General features: G+C 35.3%; 2 protein-coding genes across 5 annotated transcripts in view; one reads left to right on the top strand and one right to left on the bottom strand.

Moving 5' to 3' along the window:
- Window positions 1–21,838, top strand: part of LOC127852550 (uncharacterized) — a 210,728-nt gene that overhangs the window by 134,707 nt on the left and 54,183 nt on the right. The window lies entirely within an intron of this gene.
- Window positions 675–21,838, bottom strand: part of LOC127852885 (delta-like protein A) — a 33,353-nt gene continuing 12,189 nt past the window's right edge. Inside the window, exons 1-8 of one of the 4 annotated variants that reach the window (XM_052386919.1) lie at window positions 15,323–15,614; window positions 8,690–8,805; window positions 8,016–8,144; window positions 7,170–7,298; window positions 6,326–6,454; window positions 5,115–5,234; window positions 3,892–3,969; window positions 675–2,569 (exon numbers count right to left, since the gene is read on the bottom strand). In XM_052386919.1, the coding sequence (XP_052242879.1) occupies window positions 2,073–2,569; window positions 3,892–3,969; window positions 5,115–5,234; window positions 6,326–6,454; window positions 7,170–7,298; window positions 8,016–8,144; window positions 8,690–8,805; window positions 15,323–15,396 (1,272 nt within the window). In that variant the 5' untranslated portion in view covers window positions 15,397–15,614 and the 3' untranslated portion in view covers window positions 675–2,072. Of the gene's footprint in view, window positions 2,570–3,891; window positions 3,970–5,114; window positions 5,235–6,325; window positions 6,455–7,169; window positions 7,299–8,015; window positions 8,145–8,689; window positions 8,806–15,322; window positions 15,618–21,838 lie in introns of those variants that run through there. The other 3 variants (XM_052386920.1, XM_052386922.1, XM_052386921.1) reach the window with 3 other exon arrangements.

The raw sequence follows: 21,838 nt of genomic DNA, 5'->3' as shown, positions 1-21,838 counted from the left end.
TTCGCTTAGCTACATCGGAGCCTGGACTACACGTTCATGTGTCAGACGCTCGCCGTTGACAAACGGAAAAACCGGAGGTTAATACCGGAAATTGAATCGCGTTGCCGACACACGGTTGACGTCAAAGGCAATTTGGTTTGACGGCAGTTGTTGTCTTGGTAAGCTTCATTGCGTTCTTGGTCGGCAACGATCTATTTTCAGCATTTCCATGCCACAGGAGATTCAACAGTATAAGAACGTCCAAATGTTAACATACAATTGTCATGTGTTTATGTTTAGTTTTCACGCCATATACTATGATCAGTGACAACACACGTTTTAATGATCAAAAATAAAATATTTATATTTAAATATATTGTATTTAATTGTGTATTTCTTTCCAATTGAATGTTAATATATGCCTCTTCATTTTACCTTTCTATGACAACACCATATTTGCGGATCATTTAGAATTGTCCGATCGTCACCACTGTTTTTATTTACGGTATATACAGGTTTTGTCATGAAACGATTCACATACTATATGAAGAGATACTTTATAAACAGATTGCTTCATCGTTTCATTGTGTGTTTTTTTAACATACGCACTTTTTAAACATACTTAATAACACATAGATGCACGCATACATGAAATTTTTCACATAAAGCAATAAAGCCGGAAATAACAATAGTAATACATTTCTGACAGAAGATCAGCACTTTATTTCTTGAATAGTATATTTTAATACAACCAACAGTATCCATACAAACAAAACAAAAAACACGAAGAGTGTCTGGTTCATATCTTAAACACTAGCGGCGAAGCAAAAACCAATATGAAAATACCTTGTCAATGCTATTTATTCAAACAACTAAATGGAATCAGTTTATTAAATCAACCTAACCGCATAAACGTCGTAAAGAAATGAAATGGACCGGTTTCACGTGTTGTTGGTATTGATTTGTCCAAATTTTGTTTATCAAGTTATTAATACAGAAACAAATACAAGCAACGTGCAAGAAGCAGAAAGTAAATAAATGGAAAAAACTAAAATATATATTGAAGCAAGCTAAACAATAAAACTTCAGTTTAATACATGTAACTGTACAAATACAAATACTTGTATATGTATGTATTGCTAATATATTACTTTTTTAACGGTGTGCGTGCTCAAATTTAGTGTTGATTTTGCTGTTGCTGAATTATCTGCTTTACAAAAAATGGTGTATGTTTTAAAGTGTAAACAGAACTTGGCATGCGATTTTGCATTTGATTTTACTCGCATTTATCTTCGAGTAAAAGTTTATCATTATTTTATTAAGCGTATGGCGGTCGCTCTTCCTGGAAACAAAAACTGGCAACTGGCCTTTCATTTTCTCTCCATGTTCGACAAGCAACGATTATTTACAACGTCGGGATGGGTCTTGTTCTTCACGTTCTTCATTGAGCCCCACCCCTTTTATATTCTGTCGGTATCCGATGTGGTATATGGCGGAGGTCGGGTAAAGTGGTGACGTGATTTTACGTGATTCGGGACATGGAAAGAGGCTGTGTTCATGAATTTTTGGTCTGACATTAAGTTGCCGTGGAGCTTGTTTTCGTCTGACATTAAGTTGCCGTGGAGCTTGTTTTCGTCTGACATTAAGTTGCCGTGGAGCTTGTTTTCGGTCTGACATTAAGTTGCCGTGGAGCTTGTTTTCGTACTGTTGCTTGGGTTTCTGTTCCACATCAAAGGTGTATTTGTGGATATCGAAGACATTATGTAGCTTGTTTTCGCTTTTTGTTTCTGGTAGGTCTTACAGAACTTGCGATTCTTGCAAGACCAGAGCAGCAAAAGTACTCCCGCTAGAAAGACAACCGTGCAAACTGGAATGTGATGCGGTAAAATGAATGTGTATTTATATTATAACGTAATGAATTTACAAAACATACTGATGCCATAAAGACCAAATAATATTAGATAATATATGACACACACGTGTCTTCAATATACACACACAAGATAATTGTATATACATATTTATAATACGTGTGTGTTCTTATGCGTAAATTCGAGCCACAGTTCATAAGAAAATAACCTAGTATCGTTTTTTCACAAGTAAAGACTGAAGAAAGTTAACACAACAATGTCAAACACAATTGTTCGTTTCATATGCGCGGATAACGTGACTGTGATAGCGCTCCGCGCTACACGTCCGCCCTTTTGGATCTGACTGAGTTGGATTTGACCGACGCAAACATTGTCTCCGACAGACACCGTTTGGACAGAAGACATGGTTTGGTAGCCCAGGTTGGTGCAATACGACGGGGGTGGGGACAAGTAGTCTTTACCAACCACGAGTCCTGCTCTATTGTTATCCAGGTGGTCGTATGGCGGCGGTAAGGTCGGCGGAGTGTACGGGGGAAGCTTAACGTCAAGATCGCAAGGAATTGCATAAATACCATGACTGCCTCCGGTTCGCAGGTTCCGTGGTTGGCGTCGCGCATTCGCAGCGATCACTTGATTGTTAAGTCGTTGTCGTCGTTTGCAAACGAATACAACGGCCAAAATGCCTGCACCCACTATCAGGGCACCCACCGGTACTCCAACTGAAAGCAACGATTTGTAAGATTCATTTGTTGCTATTATTACAGATTTCGCTGGTATAGCTCGCCAATATTAAGCTGATACCGATCTTTACGCATGAATAATTTTATTAAGGTTATAGTATACTATATAATTATATTAAAGTGACGGTATAGTGAATAATTGAGATGTGCTTCGCTATAATCTCTAAAAAATCGTCTTGATTTACTTTTAGGCATGTTTTCTGTAAATAATGATACGTGTATTTTGTTATTATTGTTTCGATCTGTGTACACGAAAATATTGATGGTGGCTAACAAATCACTGTTATGAATTAAAAATTAGAGACTACGGAGGAAAAATAAGCGAAGACGGGTTGTAATAAACATTAAATTACAAGGATTTTAATGAGCATATTAATATGAATTTAAATTGATACATGTAAACATTGGATCTTAAAAGCTCCAGTACAAAACAAGAATAAAATTAAAGAAAGAAAAAAAGTAACCCTAAACTGAGCTCAAGCCACTGACCCCTGGAGTAAAAGTCTAACGCTTGATTCACTTGTCCATCCGTGCTCATACAATCAGTGATGTATTTTATACTTTATATTAGCAATCCTCGTAGTGCCAAAAATTAAAACGACAACAACAGAACTCTCCAAATTATGCAATCGTTTCCCGATGCAACGCTTGATAATGTTCAAGTGCTTAAATCGTAAAAAGATGCCTATACTGGATATTTTAAAGCATGGTAAATAATCAGTATTACGGTTTCCTCACAAATATCATTACTAGAACGAAAATTTGCGAATCGGAAACAATTTTAAATTTAGCCAATTAAACACAATGTGAAATAGGTCCCCTTAAATTACATAAGGATTTTAATGTATAATTTGTGACCTTAAATGTACCGTGTTGATGAATATAGTTCGTTTGGTTCTAAGTAACGTTATAGAATTTTATTAATGTCATAATACTGTAATCCGATCAAACAATGTTTTGATTACTTAATATATATATATATATATATATATATATATATATATATATATATATATATATATATATATATATATATATATATATATATATATATATATATATATATACCGTGTGTTTCTACGATTTTTTAACACGTCCCGGAACAAAACCAACTAAAATAAATGGTGTATCTCATGAGTGTAATTTATGTTAATACGATTTCACACGTATCCGGTAAATGTTGGCGGACTATACATTGTCAATATGCTTTCTTTCAAAGGCTTTTAAAATTCGGCTTTAAAAAAACTGTGACGATCATGTTATACAAAAAACCTACACAGAAACTACGGAACGTAACTCACCAATAAGGAACACATCATTCCTTGTGGAGCTGGACAGACTTTCCTGCTGTCCCCGTGTGGTCTGCTCAAGAGGACTAGCTGCAAATGAACACTTCGTTAATGTACTGGGTACAAATGGAATAAACCGTACATGTAACGGTTGCATCGATTGGTCTATGGAAAAACATAATTTAAGCGGTGAATTCGTAGGTCTTTGAAATAAAACATAGATGTAACGGGTGCATCGATTGGCCTATGTTGTAATATGGTTTTAAATTAAAGTCGTCACAGATCACACGGATTTGTTTGTAAGACGACACGGGATATTTTGAAACAAAGTGTTACGAAGAAGTTCGGCCGTTATATAAGAACATTTTTCAATTTAATTTACCAACAAACCAACACAAGGGATTATCAAGTATATAAAGAGAGGAATATGCCATGGAAACACATGTCTTTGTGCTATATTTTACTCTATATTTAACAAAACATTCAAAATTGTCTAGCAAGCAGGACTTTCCTCAATAACCTACACATATAAGAGGGAAAACATTGTCGTTCTAACGTTTCATTGTTTAATTTTAAACAAAACAGATTGGAACCACGTGTCATTTTTGCAGCAGATTTCTCAATTGCCAACAAATATACGCGGGCAACACATGACGTTTACATGATATTTTGTATCATTCTCCAACATACATAAATTTGAAATATATGCCTTTTGATCAAACATATTTAAAGCTCCTGATTAGAGATTGTCTTGTGAATAAGGATATTTGAAGACATTTCGTCGTAAAGAAATGGGTGCTATGTTAATAAAATTACATGTTTTTTACGTGTTTACAATTGTTGTCAAATGAAAGGTATATCGCTATCCGAAGAAATGTCATCGGAAAAAACATAAAACAGGTCGGTTGAAGTAGAGCAAAAATGTTGATAATTTTATGAAATAACAGTAATAATTAACCAACAAACATATTTGGCAAACACATGCCTTGCTAACAGGACATTTTCAGTTACCATTTACAAACAAAACATACAAGGAAAACACATACCTCACGAGCAGGTACATGTAATGTCTCAATCACATTCAGTAATTTATTGGTTAAGTATGCCTTTCGAACAGGATATTTCGCAATAGCAAATAAAGCTTACATAAAAACACATAATTTTCTAACAGAACATTTTTAAATTATCGAAAAACATACATCAACAGGGTACTTGATATCGTCTAAGCTACGTACCCCATTCACAAGTTCTCCCCGTGAACCCAGGGTAACACTCGCAGTGTTGAAAGATCCCACTCCAATCACTTGAAATATATCCGTTCACGCAGCGGGTCGGAGACCGGGTGGTCGGTAAAACTAAACAACATAAATAACAGAAAGAGCACTTAAAGCACAGATGCGTTTTTATTTTCATCTAACGTTGAATGAAATGGTTCTTACCGAGACTCAGTTACACATACTGACAAACAATCTTGAGAAACACATGATTTTTTTATAGGAAATTTCACCAATTATCAACAAAACGTACATGGAAATACATGGATTTCTAACAACATATTTAACGAATTATCGACAAAACCTATACGGAAAACACATATCTCTCGAACAATACATTTCTACATAACAAACAACTTACGAGGGAAGCACATCTCTTTCGAAGATGATATTTCTCAATTTAAAACAAACATATATACTAACCACATACCTTTCTTTAAAACATTTCGAAATAACCAACTTACAAAAAATAGAGATACACATTTTTCTTACTTAACATTTCACAATATTCAACCAAAAAACATGGAAAAAAGTGTCCTTCTAATAGGAAATGTCGCCATGATCGGAAAAAAACTTGGACAATACACTTCATTTAACAGTAGATTTATCAATATTCGACAATATGTACTTGGTTAATATTTGTCTTTCGAACTGGAAATGTTTCAATTACTATCATACATACATGGAAAACGCATGTTTTTCTACTAGGAAATTTCACAATTCTAAAAAACAAACAAAAAAACGAGGGAAACACATCTCTTTCGAAGATGATATTTCTTAATTGAAAAACAAACATAAATATTAACCACACACCTTTCTTATAAACATTTCGCAATTACCAACTAACACACACGAGAGATGCATATCTTTCCTAATAAACGTTTCACAATAATAAACGAACATACATGGAAAAAACGTTCCCTTATAATAGGAAAAATCCCCGTGATCGAAAAAAAACATACGTGGGCAATACACTTTATTATAACAGTAGATTTATCAATATTCGACATTAACTTGGTAAATATTGATCTTTCGAACTGAAAATTTCTCAATTATCATCAAACATACATGGGGAACACATGTCTTTCTACCAGCAAATGTCGCAATTTCCAACAAGCATACATGGCATCCTCACGTCTTTCTTGCAGAGTATTAGATAAGGTTTTACGTACGCCAATTCCTGTCTAAATCACATGCTGATCCCATGAACCCAGGATTACACTCGCAGCGTTGATATGAAGTCCCAGCACTGGTAATCACTCCGTTCACGCAGCGGATTGGAGGCGGGGTGGTGGGGAAAACTAAACAACATTAATAACAGAAAGAGCACTTAAAGCACAGAAGCGTGTATTTTGTCATCTAACTTTGAATGAGAAGGTTCTTACCTAAACCCAGTAGCATGTACTAACACACAAAATTGAGAAACACGTGATTTTCTGATAGGAAATTTTAACCATTCTTCTCAACAAAATGTTCATGGAAATACACGGATGTCTAACAACATACTTAACGAATAATCGACAAAACATATACGGAAAATACATATCTCTCGAACAATACATTTCTAAAAAACAAACAAATATACGAGGGAAACACATCTCTTTCGAAGATGATATATCTTAATTGAAAAACAAACATAAATATTAACCACATACCTTTCTTAAAAACATTTCGCAATTACCAACTAACACGAACGAGAGATGCATATCTTTCTTAATAAACGTTTCACAATAATAAACGAACATACATGGAAAAAACGTTCCCTTATAATAGGAAAAATCCCCGTGATCGAAAAAAAAAGCATATGTGGGCAATACACTTTATTATAACAGTAGATTTATCAATATTCGACATTAACTTGGTAAATATTGATCTTTCGAACTGAAAATTTCTCAATTATCATCAAACATACATGGGAAACACGTGTCTTTCTACCAGGAAATGTCGCAATTTCCAACAAGCATACATGGCATCCTCACGTCTTTCTTACAGGGTATTAGATATGCTTGTACGTACGCCAATTCCTGTCTAAATCACATGCTGGTCCCATGAACCCAGGATTACACTCGCAGCGTTGATATGAAGTTCCAGCACTGGTAATCACTCCGTTCACGCAGCGGATTGGAGGCGGGGTGGTGGGGAAAACTAAACAACATTAATAACAGAAAGAGCACTTAAAGCACAGAAGCGTGTATTTTGTCATCTAACTTTGAATGAGGAGGTTCTTACCTAAACCCAGTAGCATGTACTAACACACAAAATTGAGAAACACGTGATTTTCTTATAGGAAATTTTAACCATTCTTCTCAACAAAATGTTCATGGAAATACACGGATGTCTAACAACATACTTAACGAATAATCGACAAAACATATACGGAAAATACATATCTCTCGAACAATACATTTCTAAATAACAAACAAATATACGAAGGAAACACATCTCTTTCGAAGATGATATACCTTAATTGAAAAACAAACATAAATACTCACCACATACCTTTCTTAAAAACATTTCGCAATTACCAACTAACACACACGAGAGATGCACATCTTTCCTAATAAACGTTTCACAATAATAAACGAACATACATGGAAAAAACGTTCCCTTATAATAGGAAAAATCCCCGTGATCGAAAAAAAAACAACATACGTGGACAATACACTATATTATAACAGTAGATTTATCAATATTTGACATTAACTTGGTAAATATTGATCTTTCGAACTGAAAATTTCTCAATTATCATTAAACATACATGGGAAACACGTGTCTTTCTACCAGGAAATGTCGCAATTTCCAACAAGCATACATGGCATCCTCACGTCTTTCTTACAGGGTATTAGATATGCTTGTACGTACGCCAATTCCTGTCTAAATCACATGCTGGTCCCATGAACCCAGGATTACACTCGCAGCGTTGATATGAAGTCCCAGCACTGGTAATCACTCCGTTCACGCAGCGGATTGGAGGGCGTGTGGGTCGATAAGCTATTCCAACAAAATACATAGCATAACACTTCAAACGCTTTATGCCTTTTTAACATCCTACAGCAACTAGTTGATGGGATGCTTTATTACCAAGTGGATGTGTGGATGCTATCAGGACATTCCGCTTCAATGATTTTTGATAGAATTTTCGGACAATTCATGCACAAGTCATGACTTGCTATTATTGTCAAGGCCATTACTTAGTAACTACTGGCTGAAATTCAACGATCCTTTAAGGGAGTTTTCATTATGGAACTTTGACAATTTACGATTTATGTGAATACAGTTATTCAAGTATTTACCGTATTATGTTCGTGTTATTAGCCTGTTTTCAATAGGAATATATGGGAACTTGATAACCAAGAGGATGAGAGCGTACTACTTGAATCAATTATATTTCTGAGCGTTTACTGGATATCCTTCATATTAAAATCATATTTTGTTGCACATACACTGCATTGAAATGATGTTTTTCTATCAGAACATTTCTAAATTATCAACAAACATACATCAACAGGGTATTTGATACGGTCTAAGCTACGTACCCCATTGACATGCTGGTCCTATGAACCCTGGGTAACACTCGCAGCGTTGAAAGCCAGTTCCAGCATAGGTAATCCTGCCGTTTAGACAGCGAATTGGAACAGGGGTTGAGGCTGTGCTGCAGAAAAATATTTATTTCTTTGGATGAATTGGTTGTGTTTATGTTGAAGAACCAACATGAAGTTAATAATAAAATACGATAGTAATGCAATGAGTTTGGTTGCTGTCACATGTGCAGAATGATCGAGGTGATACTCAATCAAATTAATTCTTCATACGCACATAAAGCGATGAAATGTAAATTCAAATACTCTATCGTATACTGCACTTTTCTTTCAAAAACATTTTTAGACATAACACAACTGATATGACTGCCTCATCAACCACTATTATTGCAGAAGATAACATTATGCGTCTGCCTTCTTTACAAACCATGTAACCTTGTATATCTCACCTCCTACACAATGACCTAATCCTATTGGCTTAGAGCGGTCACGTGCTCATGGAGTATTGTCCATACACCCCGAGTAATTTCCAGACTACCCTTGTAATCGAGTAGTCGGTGAGATACAATCGCTTCACCGTTAGTAACTGACGGTGTATGGGATATACACCGTCAGTAACGTTATACTGTTTACGCTATATGCAGATGTTAATTATCCCTTTATTGCGTTGGGACAAAAAAGTGGATCAAGAACTATTGAGTACATGAAACTATGAATAAATAACATATTTCGTGTTCATAAACGCTCATAAATTCTCATAAATGCTTCTTTGTTATTACCTGAAGCCAGTTATGTAGATCATATGAAGAGAATCTCTACAATAAGCATGTATTTTACCAAGCTGGCTGTGTCGCTTCGCATTATGTTTGAGAAATTACAACGTCTAATACCCACGACTCATCATTCCGTAGCAATCCAGTCATAGTTGAATGGAGCGGGGCAAACTGGATCCAACGTGGGTATACGACAATTCAATATTATTAGTGTTCATCGTCCTTTTGAGCATAAATAAACCATTTTAAAGATCAATAAAACCTTAGCTGCAGTATGCAAAACATTTGAACAGTCATATAAACTGTTCGTATAAATAACATAATATTGCATTAACCCATTCATTTGATTCCTTTATGATTCTTTCAAATTGAATTTGAATTTAAGCAGTCCATGCATTTGGTATAAGCAAAACACATATATACCTGAACATATTTTTCGCGTAAGTTACGTTTGATGACTGCATTCAATTTCATTTGTGATATGAAGCATATTTCAATTTAACAACTGATTCTAAAACATCAAAACAGCAACACCGGAATATTCGAAAACGCAACTTTGATTAAATCTGTGCTGTTTTGCACTATGTCTGGCTCTGAACATACTAGCAACTGTATGCTAAAGTAAAAACTCAAAAGTTTTGATAACAAAATTAAATTAATGTAGTAACACAAGAGTTCCGCGGTCGGAGATGACCGCATTGAAGCCGGATTTTTGATTTAAATGACAGGAAAGTACCTTTCGTGTTTTTGTCAATGCAATACTTAAATTACTGAAATATTGTTCAAAGGTCAAAATGAAATGTAAGTACTTTTCAAGGCATGAGCAAACCTTGTGTTATGTTTTGAATGCATGCATATACATGAACAACAATAACATTTAAGGTCACAAATATGAACTTGAATTGACAATTAGGAAAGTTTGATCTCAATTTTTTTATTAGCAAATTAGTAACATATTGTTTGAAGTTTCCATCAATTTCATTATCAAATGTAAGAAAATAAACTTAGATGAAATAATACTATTTATTGTTTTGCTTTCACATACCTACACAGAAATCCAAAGGCTTGCAAACCTTTACGTCAAGTTTGAGATTCTAGGTCCAAGCATACCAAAGTTACAACAATTTTAACATTTTAACATTTAAGTTCACAGTGACCTTGACCTTCAAATGAATGACATTGAAATGAATGACCTTGAAATGACCAGTGGTCATCTTAGTGTGCTTGCAAACCTTTACGTCAAGTTTGAGATTCTAGGTCCAAGCATACCAAAGTTATAACAATTTTAACATTTTAACATTGAAGGTCACAGTGACCTTGACCTTCAAATGAATGACATTGAAATGAGCAGTGGTGATCTTCTAGTACTGGCCAACCTTTATGTCAAGTTTGAAGACTCTAGGTACAAGCATACCAAAGTTATAACATGGAATAAGAACTTTAACATTTTTACCTACCAAAGTTATAAGAACTTTAACATTTTTACATTCAAGGTCACAGTGACCTTGACCTTAGAATGAATGACCTTGAAATGACCAGTGGTCATCTAAGTGTGCTTGCAAACCTTCATGTCAAGTTTGAAGACTCTATGTCCAAGCATACCAAAGTTATAACAATTTTAACATTTTAACATTTTAGGTCACAGTGACCTTGACCTTCAAATGAATGACATTGAAATGACCAGTGGTCATCTTCTAGTACTGGCCAATCTTTATTTCAAGTTTGAAGACTCTAGGTACAAGCATACCAAAGTTATAACATGAAATAAGAACTTTAACATTTTTACATTCAAGGTCACAGTGACCTTGACCTTCAAATGAATGACCTTGAAATGTCCAGTGGTTACTTACTAGTTCTGGCCAACCTTCATGTCAAGTTTCAAGACTCTAGGTCCAAGCATACCAAAGTTATAACAACTTTAACATTTTTACATTCAAGGTCACAGTGACCTTGACCTTCAAATGAATGACCTTGAAATGTCCAGTGGTTACTTACTAGTTCTGGCCAACCTTCATGTCAAGTTTCAAGACTCTAGGTCCAAGCATACCAAAGTTATAACAACTTTAACATTTTTATATTGAAGGTCACAGTGACCTTCACCTTCAAATGAATGACCTTGAAATGACCAGTGGTCATCTGTTAATCCTGGCCAACCTTCATGTCAAGTTTGAAGACTCTAGGTCCAAGCATACCAAAGTTATACCATGAAATAAGAACTTTAACATTTTTACATTCAAGGTCACAGTGACCTTGACCTTCAAATGAATGACCTTGAAATGACCAGTGGTTACTAACTAGTTATGGCCAACCTTCATGTCAAGTTTCAAGACTCTAGGTCCAAGCATACCAAAGTTATAACAACTTTAACATTTTTTATATTGAAGGTCACAGTGACCTTGACCTTCAAATGAATGACCTTGAAATGACCAGTGGTCATCTGTTAATCCTGGCCAACCTTCATGTCAAGTTTGAAGACTCTAGGTCCAAGCATACCAAAGTTATACCATGAAATAAGAACTTTAACATTTTCGAGCACGCCGCCACCCCGCCCGCCCGCCCGCCCGCCCGACAACATCAATCTATAAGCCGAGATTTTTTCGAAAAAAATCCGGCTAATAAAAGTGCTCTGTTGATGAAATCTAAGCCAGGAAAATGAAATGTTATATCTGGTTGGAATTTGTAATATTATAACTGGTTTTAAGATTTAATTGGTATTTATTTTTATAGATAACTAATTCAAATACGTATTTGTGGACTCGAATGCTCTCAAGGGAAGTATACTGCATGTTAACAACCGAAGTTACTTTATGACACAATGTACAGCAAACAAACGTATACAAGTAAATTTAATAACGCGTGTCTTTAATTTGCTTTAAAGAAAATTGGTCTAAATAAGTCGTCTTGCAAGAAACCTGTTAGCATTATCCAGGTTTAATCGTAAATCACATACACGAGTTAAACGGGTTAATTACACGACTTGTTTAGGTTAATTAAATGATGTGAAGAGTACATATATAATACACATTAAAACAGTGTTGTTTTAAACAAAATTGTACGAAAAGGCTACTCGACCAATGAACTAAATAAGAGACAGCATACACTTTCCCCACCGAAATTTCCTATAAAACGTTATTGATGACATGTCAAACAATAAGAAGTTATTAGAACCACCATTGGCCTCTAATTCTGGTCAAGCCTACAATATGACTTCTGATGCTTGACTCGATCGATCATATTGTTTCCTGTTTTTTTATTAACTTTAAAATCATTTTTATATGAACTTTTATACTTAATGAAATGCAATTTATTGAAAATAAAAAAGCCCAATGGTTTTGTTCACAATTTGAAAGCCGCCTTCAGAATTCCTCATGTTGTAATACATTTGCGGAGAGATAAGTTATCATTAACAAAAACAGATAAAAATGCATTGTGCATTTTCTTAATTTATATTTAACCCGAGTTTTGTTTTTGGTCTACTCATTGCCATTAGAAGTAGACACAACTTTGTTTAGTCGCATATTTTAAACTCTTTAATTCTTAGTTGTTGTTTCATTCGCTCTATTACATTTGGGCTCAACAGCATGTTATTTAACAAAGTACAACATTCGCGGTACACAAAGAGACAACAAAACTCCTATCCCAAACGAGGCAAGCCACAATACATAACGTTCATGACCAATCCCAAACTACCTGTAAATTCCCCCTGCGTGATCGCTAAAACGTACAATGCAATTGTTTTGATTAAGCAGCAGTGTATAAACACTTCCTGCTCGAGTTTACGCTGTAACTAATCGCACTCTAGACTTGATCGAACAAGATTAAATGGGGGTAAACCTAACGATGCATCAGTAGCACGAGTAGGGTTTAACCGAGCGTTTCATATCATGTAGTAAATATGGCGATGTTTTGTTTTCTTTTTCTTTTTTAAACAAGGGATTCTTTTTCATTTAGATGAGTTCTTTATTGATGAATTTACTAATTTATACCCCACATTTTCCATTGCATTTTGACATATGTGTTGACAGAAAAAAAATAAGGGGAAGAATGTCATCATGAGATTGATCTTGACTCTTTCACAAAGAACATTTTAGATTCCCATTTTTTCCCGTGTAGTAATGGCATGACGCCAATTTAATTAGCATTATTTTATTTGATTTAAATGTTCATATTATTCTGATAGTAAACACTAAACTCAATGCCAGATAATATATTGAGCCTTAAAATACAGTCTACTGCCAACATACCAATCATACTGTTAAGTTAATTGCTAATTAACATTGTTGCATTTAAATTTAAATGTCATTGATTTTAGATTATCCACAGTCATACTGAAAATTAAATCCGCATGTCGTTTTTTATGTTTAAATATTGTGACCGTCAAATGAGAAGCATATTGTATCAATACATATGAAATATACCCATTTGTATATGTCCATAAATTTCAATAAAAAATTGATAAACATCATAAAAGTGTAAAGAAATAATTTTGTTTCTTATTAATCACAATCAATAGAAAACAAATTCTGTTATTTACAAAAACGAATTTTAGGAGAAAAAATTATCTTTTTATATAAAATGATTATAAAAATATGGAGTTAATAAAATAAGTATGAAGTTCAATTAAAAAACATTTTAAATGGGTCTCGATTAAATGACGCTACACTTTATTTGACTTAAGGACGATATAACCAAAAATATGTATTGAATTCCATACAGCATAGTGGAGTATACACTTTATAATTTTATAATAATATAATATAGTTTTTAGTGTGAGCGTTAGCTAACACTAATATAACAGACCATATTTTGCAAATCAGTATGTGCTTAGAAGCCTTAGGCACGGTATGGAAAGGCAACCACTGCCTATTGCAGCAGACGACAAATGCCATTCTCCTAGCAGAGTTGTCGTTCGTGCCTCAACATACATGTGAATGTTATGAACCGCAGTGTAAGAGAGTGGACAAATGCAATGAACGTCTGCTAGGAAAGATAACCAACACATTTGCCTATTTATAGTTCACCATTGGTACACTGCAGAGGGTTTATATGACTAATAGTGTTGAGATTGACCAGTCTGGTGTTTATCATTGAGATCTGTACATATTGGCTGCTTTCAGGGAAAACGGGGCTTAATGCATGTCAAATAATATTAGCCTGTGCATACTGATTAGCCTGTGCAATGCGCAGAAGCTAATCAAGGACGACATTTTACAACAGCGAACACCTACAGTGCCTTCAGCGCTTTGATTGTAATAGTATTGAGTAGGCTTTCTCACTTGTATATTTAGTTATATTTCAGCACGAAAACATGCAGGGTACATTTTCAAGTATGATTAAATTTATAAGTGATTTAAATACCAGTAGTAAGTGATATACTTATCAGGTGTAAGTGATTTAAATAGCATAAGTAAGTGATCTAAATATCACTTGTAAGTGATTAAAATATCAGGAGTAAGTGATTAAAATATCAGGAGTAAGTGATTAAAATAATAGTAGTAAGTGGATCGTTCTAAAAACTATCGTCTGAAAAGTTTACGTAATTGCACGACTTGTATAGTACATGTAGATTTTATAATATACAACATAACATTTTTAAAGGGTTTGTTGGCTAAAACGATGTATCCAGCCCTGAAGTATCGTTCATACTGACGCAATAGAATCTCAATACATTTTCATTTGTATAAAATATGCATTACCTGGAACCACATACAGACGACCATGACTGATTAAATATAGGCTATATTTTTTTTAAATAAATTATAGGAATCGATCATCTGATATATTGTTTTTGTTAACGTACAAATATATATATTATAACACACATATTTAAAGTACTAAGTACAAGTTGTCAACATACGCTTGCTCGGTACACACGGTGGCCAGAAACACGCCGATCGCGAACGACACAAACGTTTTAAATCCATTACGCATCCCTTACAAAGATCCCAGTAACGAAACGCTAAAACAAAATTTCCACCAGTTTGCCCGATGGAACAAATGAGTAAATTACAGCTGCGGCTATTAAAAACACCGTACACTTCCGTCTCTAGTTTTCTTTGACGAATTGAAATCGTGACTATATTGCATAAAAAAGACATCAAGCGTAACGGCTTGAAGTAAATAGCAGGTTACGTTATTTGTGTATTGGGTAGAGTTGTATTGGGTAGAGTTACATCAACCGCACTGTTTTATATAAACATATTATTCAGGTATACGATATTCACCCGATCCTGTTTTATTAGCTACTACTAGTAGAAACTTATTAGACTTTTTAGACTACTACTACTAGTAATAAAAGATGCATTTCCTACCGCGGTAAAATTTATTAGCTACTGCCAACACTAATAAAAGATCACGGTTGGCCTGAATTATTTCGACCAATCAATCAAAAGCACTCTTTACGGCAACAAAGATGGAGGCATCGAGTTCTGTTGCAGTACCGACGGTAGGCTACGTTCTAAATTTCTATATCATCACGATTAAGTGTTGGCGTATCTGCATGTTTATTAGTAGACTATTTAGCGACTGAAGACAATAACGATTGCTTTCACTGAAATATTGTTTCAAGGAATCTGATTGTGCTATAGACGTCTATTTTGGATTTAAAGCGTTATTATTTTCGACTGACCTACTTTCGCTAGGTCGATCTACACAATACTTTATACTCAAACCAAACTGAAATGAAAACTGCTGGTGTACCCTAGTATGGTTAGCAACGATTATACTTTAAGACCGGGATTTCTTTACCAGAGTTTCGTATCGATATATTCATTTGTCAATGTTTGAACGTTCTCTTGTTTCATTTTTCGTCCTCTGGCCTTTTGTCCTTTGTTTTTTAAGAAAAGCATTTTAACAAATTTCCCCAAAATTCTAATTTGCCAAATCTTTAGATATTTTTCCATATCCCACCCACTATTTTAATGTTTCGTTTTCACCTACTCTACTGTAAACACAATAAAATCAAAATAAAGCATAAACACAAACAAATTTAATCAAAGAAACTAGGCTAATAACAAATCACAAAAAATCCTACCATATAAGTTATGCTGGGGCGAGTAGTTATATATGTGGGGCGAATCCTTATAAAATAAGGGGCTAGTTTATATGGGGCGAGTCGTTCCCTATCTGGCTACATTACTAGTTCTTTTTGAATGCTCTGAGCTTGTGTGGGTGCATACGGAGTGTCAATAGCTGTAACTATTTCACAACTGTGTTTATATTGTTTCTAAAATTTCACATTTTCGATTAAATGAATTTTGGTGAAAAACCCATGCAGTCCCATAATACACTGCTTTTTATATCCCCCGCCAACAAGGATATGTGAAACGCAGCCATCCGTCCGTTCCAATTGTGTCCGGAGCATAACTTCATCATTTATAAAGCCAGTTTTATTAAACTTGCTACAAATGTTCCCCATCATTAGATTATGTGTCACCCTAAATTACCAGGTCCCTGGCCACATCCAAGGTCAAGGTTACAGTTATAGGTCAAATGTCTATGCGGTCAAATGTTTCCATCCAGTTCATGTCCATAGCATAACTTCATTTATTAATATTAAGCCAATTTCATTAAACTTGCTGCGAATGTTCCCCATTGTTAGATGGTGTATCGCGCTAAACAACCAGACACTACATCCAAGGTGAAGGTCACACTTAGGTAAAACGTCTTTATATGGTACAATCTTTCCATCCAGTTCGTGTCATGAACATGATGTTGTCATTTATTAGGTGAATTTCATTTAACTTGGCACAAACGTTCGGCACCATTATTCAATGTGTCTTGCTTAAAGGGTTTCCTGCCTCCAAGGTAAAGGTCACACTTATATGTCAAATGTCCATAATGTTCTACACTTATTTATGTCAAGAGCATAATTTTTTTTTTTTAGCTTTTGTCCGTCGTGCGTCGTCCATCATCAACATTTTGCCTTGTGAACACTCTAGAGGCCACATTTATTGTCTGATCTTCATGAAATTTGGTCAGAACATTTGTCCCATTGATACCTCGACTGAGTTCGAAACTGGGTCTTGCTGGGTCAAAAACTAGGTCACTAGGTCAAAAAAAAAAGAAAAACCTTGTGTTGTGAACACTGTAGAAGTCACATTTGATGCCCAATCTTCATGTAACTTAGTCAAAATGTTTGTCTAAATGATATGTTGGTTGAGTTCAAAAATGGTTCCGGTCCGTTGAAAAACATGGCTGCCAGGGGGCAGGGCAGTATTTCTTATATGGCTATAGAGAAACCTTATGAACACTCTCGAAGTCACAATTTTTGCCCAATCATCATGAAACTTGATCAAAACATTGGTTTCATTGATATCTCGGACGAGTTCAAAAATGGTCCAGATCAGTGAAAAAACATGGCCGCCAGGGGGCGGGGCAGTTTTCCTTATATGGCTATGGTAAAACCTTGTTAACACTCTAGAGGCCACATTTATTGTCCAATCTTCATGAAATTTGGTCAGAAGATTGGTCTGTATGATATCTTGGATGAGTTTGAAAATGGTTAACTTACGTTTGCCTGAAGAACATGGCAGGGTGCCAAGGGGCGGGGCATTTTTCCTTATATGGCCATATATGGCTATAGTAAAACCTTGTAAACACTATAGAAGCCACATTTATTGTCCAATCTTAATGAAATTTGGTCAGAAGATTGGTCGCAATGATATCTTGAATGAGTTCAAAAATCGTTAAGTAGGCTTGAAAAACATGGTTGCCAAGGGGCGGGGCATTTTTCCTTATATGGCTATAGTAAAATCTTGTTAACACTCTAGAGGCCACATTTATTGTCCGATCTTCATGAAACTTGGTCAGAAGATTCATCCCAATAATATCTTGGACGAGTTCAAAAATGATGCCGATTGGTTGAAAAACATGGCCGCAAGGGGGGCGTGGCATTTGTCATTATATGGCTATAGTAAAACCTTGTTAACACTCTAGAGGCCACATTTATTTTCCGATCTTCATGAAACTTGTTCAGAAGATTTGTCCTAATGATATCTTGGATGAGTTCCAAAATGGTTTCGGTTGCTTAAAAAATATGGCCACCAGGGGGCGGGGCATTTTTCCTAATATGGCTATATATCATGCATTAGAAAAACCTTGTTAACACTCTAGAGGCCACATTTATTGTCCGATCATCATGAAACTTGGTCAAATGATTTGTCCCAATGATATCTTGGATGAGTTTGAAAATGGTTCCGGTTGGTAGAAAAACATGGCCGCCAAGGGGGCTTGGCATTTTTCCTTATATAGCTATAGTTAAACATTGTTAACACTCTAGAAGCCATATTTATTGTACGATCATCATAAAAATTTGTCAGAAGTTTTGTCCCAATGATATTTTGGACAAGTTCGAAAATGGTTCTAGTTGCTTGAAAAACATGGCCACCAGTGGGCGGGGCATTTTTCCTTATATGGACTTATGAATCTTCATGAAATTTTGTCTGTATATTTGTTTAAATGATATCTTGGATGTGTATGAAAATGGTTCTGGTCTGTTGAAAAACGAGGCAGCCAGGGTGTTCACTAGTCATGAAAGTTGGTAAGAACATTTTGTTCTAATGACATCTTGGGCTGCACAGAACAGGTCAGTTCCTTTGAATCTCAGGTGAGCGACTTTGGGCCTTTCAGGCCCTCTTGTTTAAGCAAATTAAATTAAACTTGGTACAAATTTTTCCCATCATTAGAAGATGTGTCGCGATATAAAGCCAGGTCCCTTCCTCCAAGGTCAAGGTCACAAAGGGCGAATGTCTATACATTGTACAATTTTTAGCTCACCTGAGCACAATGTGCTCATGGTGAGCTTTTGTGATTGCTTTTTGTCCGTTGTGCGTTGTGCGGCGTCAACATCTGCCTTGTTAACTCTTTAGAGGCCACATTTATTGTCCAATCTTCATGAAATTTGGTCAGAAGATTGGCCCAATGATATCTTGGATGAGTTCGAAAATGGTAATGTTTGCTTGAAAAACATGGCTGCCAAGGGGCGGGGCATTTTTCCTTATATGGCTATATATGGCTAAAGTAAAATCTTGTTAACTCTCTAGAGGCCACATTTATTGTCCGATCTTCATGAAACTTGGTCAGAAGATTCATCCCAATAATATCTTGGAGGAGTTCGAAAATGATGCCGGTTGGTTGAAAAACATGGCCGCCAAGGGGGGGGGGCATTTTTCCTTAAATGGCAATAGTAAAGCCTTGTTAAAACTCTAGAGGCCACATTTATTGTCCAATCTTCATGAAATTTGGTCAGAAGATTGGTTTTTGAATGATATCTTGGATGAGTTCAAAAATGGTAACGTTTGCTTGAAAAACATGGATGCCAAGGGGCGGGGCATTTTTCCTTATGGCTATAGTAAAATCTTGTTAACTCTCTAGAGGCCATTTATTTTCCGATCTTCATAAAACTTGGTCAGGAGATTTGTCCCAATAATATCTTGTAATCTCAGGTGAGCGACTTTGGGCCTTTCAGGCCCTCTTGTTTGTTTAAGTTATTCACCCGTCTTGTGGCGTTTTTTTTTATAGCTTTTCCGACTGTGTCGGCAACTGAACATACAGCATCGTTTAAGATCTTTTCTATAATGTCTTTCTTAACATTCAACTTCAGCTAACTTTGCAAACAATATGTTAAAAGCGTGTTTTTGCAGGCTTTGCAGTTTTTAGGACGCTCTCTGGGCGCCGCCATTGTTTTTTGACAGATAGACTGTACATGCCGCTTTTATTGGAAAAATAGCTTTGCAAAACAAACCCGATAACCATTCAATATAAGCACCGAAAAGATCTTTATTACGCAAAAAGAACTCAATAAAAATCGATACGAACCGATGTAAAAATAATATTCGTAACTTGATTTTGTAATTCTTAATGGTACGACAAGATTTTAAAATAAATACGTAACGGACTTGAAAATAATTCGTAATTATGAAAATACGACCCTTATCTGGAGTTCTGAAATATGAGTTTTAGATCCGATTCCAACACTTTTTATAATGACTTGCACTGAATTGTAATGACCTGTATTGGGTTGTTTTGACCTGAATCAAATTATTCGATGCCAAGGCCCTGTTGGCGGGGAATATGTCTGCAACTGTGAAGTTCTTGTTTTATTTTCAAAACAACCTGTGGCTCTCAAAAGGAAAAATTTGAGCTGAAAATCAACAGAAAAGATATTAATAAGGTAAAGATCAATATGAATTTCATTTATATGGTGAACAAACATATATTCGCATCCAAAAGCTGATTGAATAAAGCGTTTGTGATTATAAAAAAGTAGGTATTTGGAATGAATTTAATGAAAACATCTAAATGCTAGGGGAGAAATCCGTTTTAGGAAACTTGTATTTTGCTAGGGGAAACAGCCTGTGTTCGGCTGTAAAAAATTGGGGGAAAATTCACTGATATAAAATTAAGAAACTCCCAAAACATTATCAGGAGAGAACACCTTATTATCAACAAAAAATCCCTTATTTAAGGCAAATGACCATTTGCCTAACAGAAAAATAAAAAACAGAACATTAAAACATAAAACACAAAATGTGACTAAATCTGGCAGTGATTTTTTTGCTTTTATTATACCCCCAAAAACAAAGTTTAGGGGGGTATATAGGAGTGAGCTTGTCGGTTGGTCGGTCTGTCTGTCTGTCGATCCGTCCGTTATTAGTGTCCGCTCTCTAATTCAAGTTGTTTTCATCCGATGTTCACCAAACTTGGTCAGATGTTGTATCAAGATGATGTCTAGGTCAAGTTCGAATATGGGTCATGCCGGGTCAAAAACAAGGTCACGGGGTCACTTAGTGTGTTTTAAACATTTAGCATGGAGTCCGCTCTCTAATTCAAGAAGTTTCCATCCGAGCTTCACCAAACTTGGTCAGAAGTTGTATCTAGATGATCTTATGGCCATGTTCGAACATGGGCCATGCCAGATAAAAAAACTAGGTCATGGGAATATCAGTGGACTGTAATTTTGAGCAAAAAAAAATCACTGTCTGGGAACACGGTCTGACCTTGGAAAGGTCAATATAAAGCACTGGGAGGTTAAACAGATTTGAGAGATCCCAACCTTGGTCCAGCAATATACATGTACTAATTAGATATAAGAAAAGACACAAAACAAGACAACATTGAAAACTCAATGGGTTGGTGCGTGGGGGATGGTTTGGACGGAATCCATTGTGGTATTCATACAAGTGTTGTTTTGTAAAAGTATTCATAAAATCTGATCATAAATAAAGAAGTTATGGCAATGTTACTAATTTATTCTTTTGACATCGAGAGTCAAGGTCATTCAAAGGTCAAGGTCAAATTGAACTTGCCAGGTACAGTACCCTCATGATAGTAAGAAAATATTTGAAGTTTGAAAGCAATAGCTTTGATACTT

Source organism: Dreissena polymorpha, chromosome 12 (assembly GCF_020536995.1).
Source record: "Dreissena polymorpha isolate Duluth1 chromosome 12, UMN_Dpol_1.0, whole genome shotgun sequence".
Taxonomy (NCBI): domain Eukaryota; kingdom Metazoa; phylum Mollusca; class Bivalvia; order Myida; family Dreissenidae; genus Dreissena; species Dreissena polymorpha.
The sequence above is the reverse complement of the archived record's forward strand: the minus strand, read 5'-3'. Positions and strand labels throughout refer to the sequence as shown.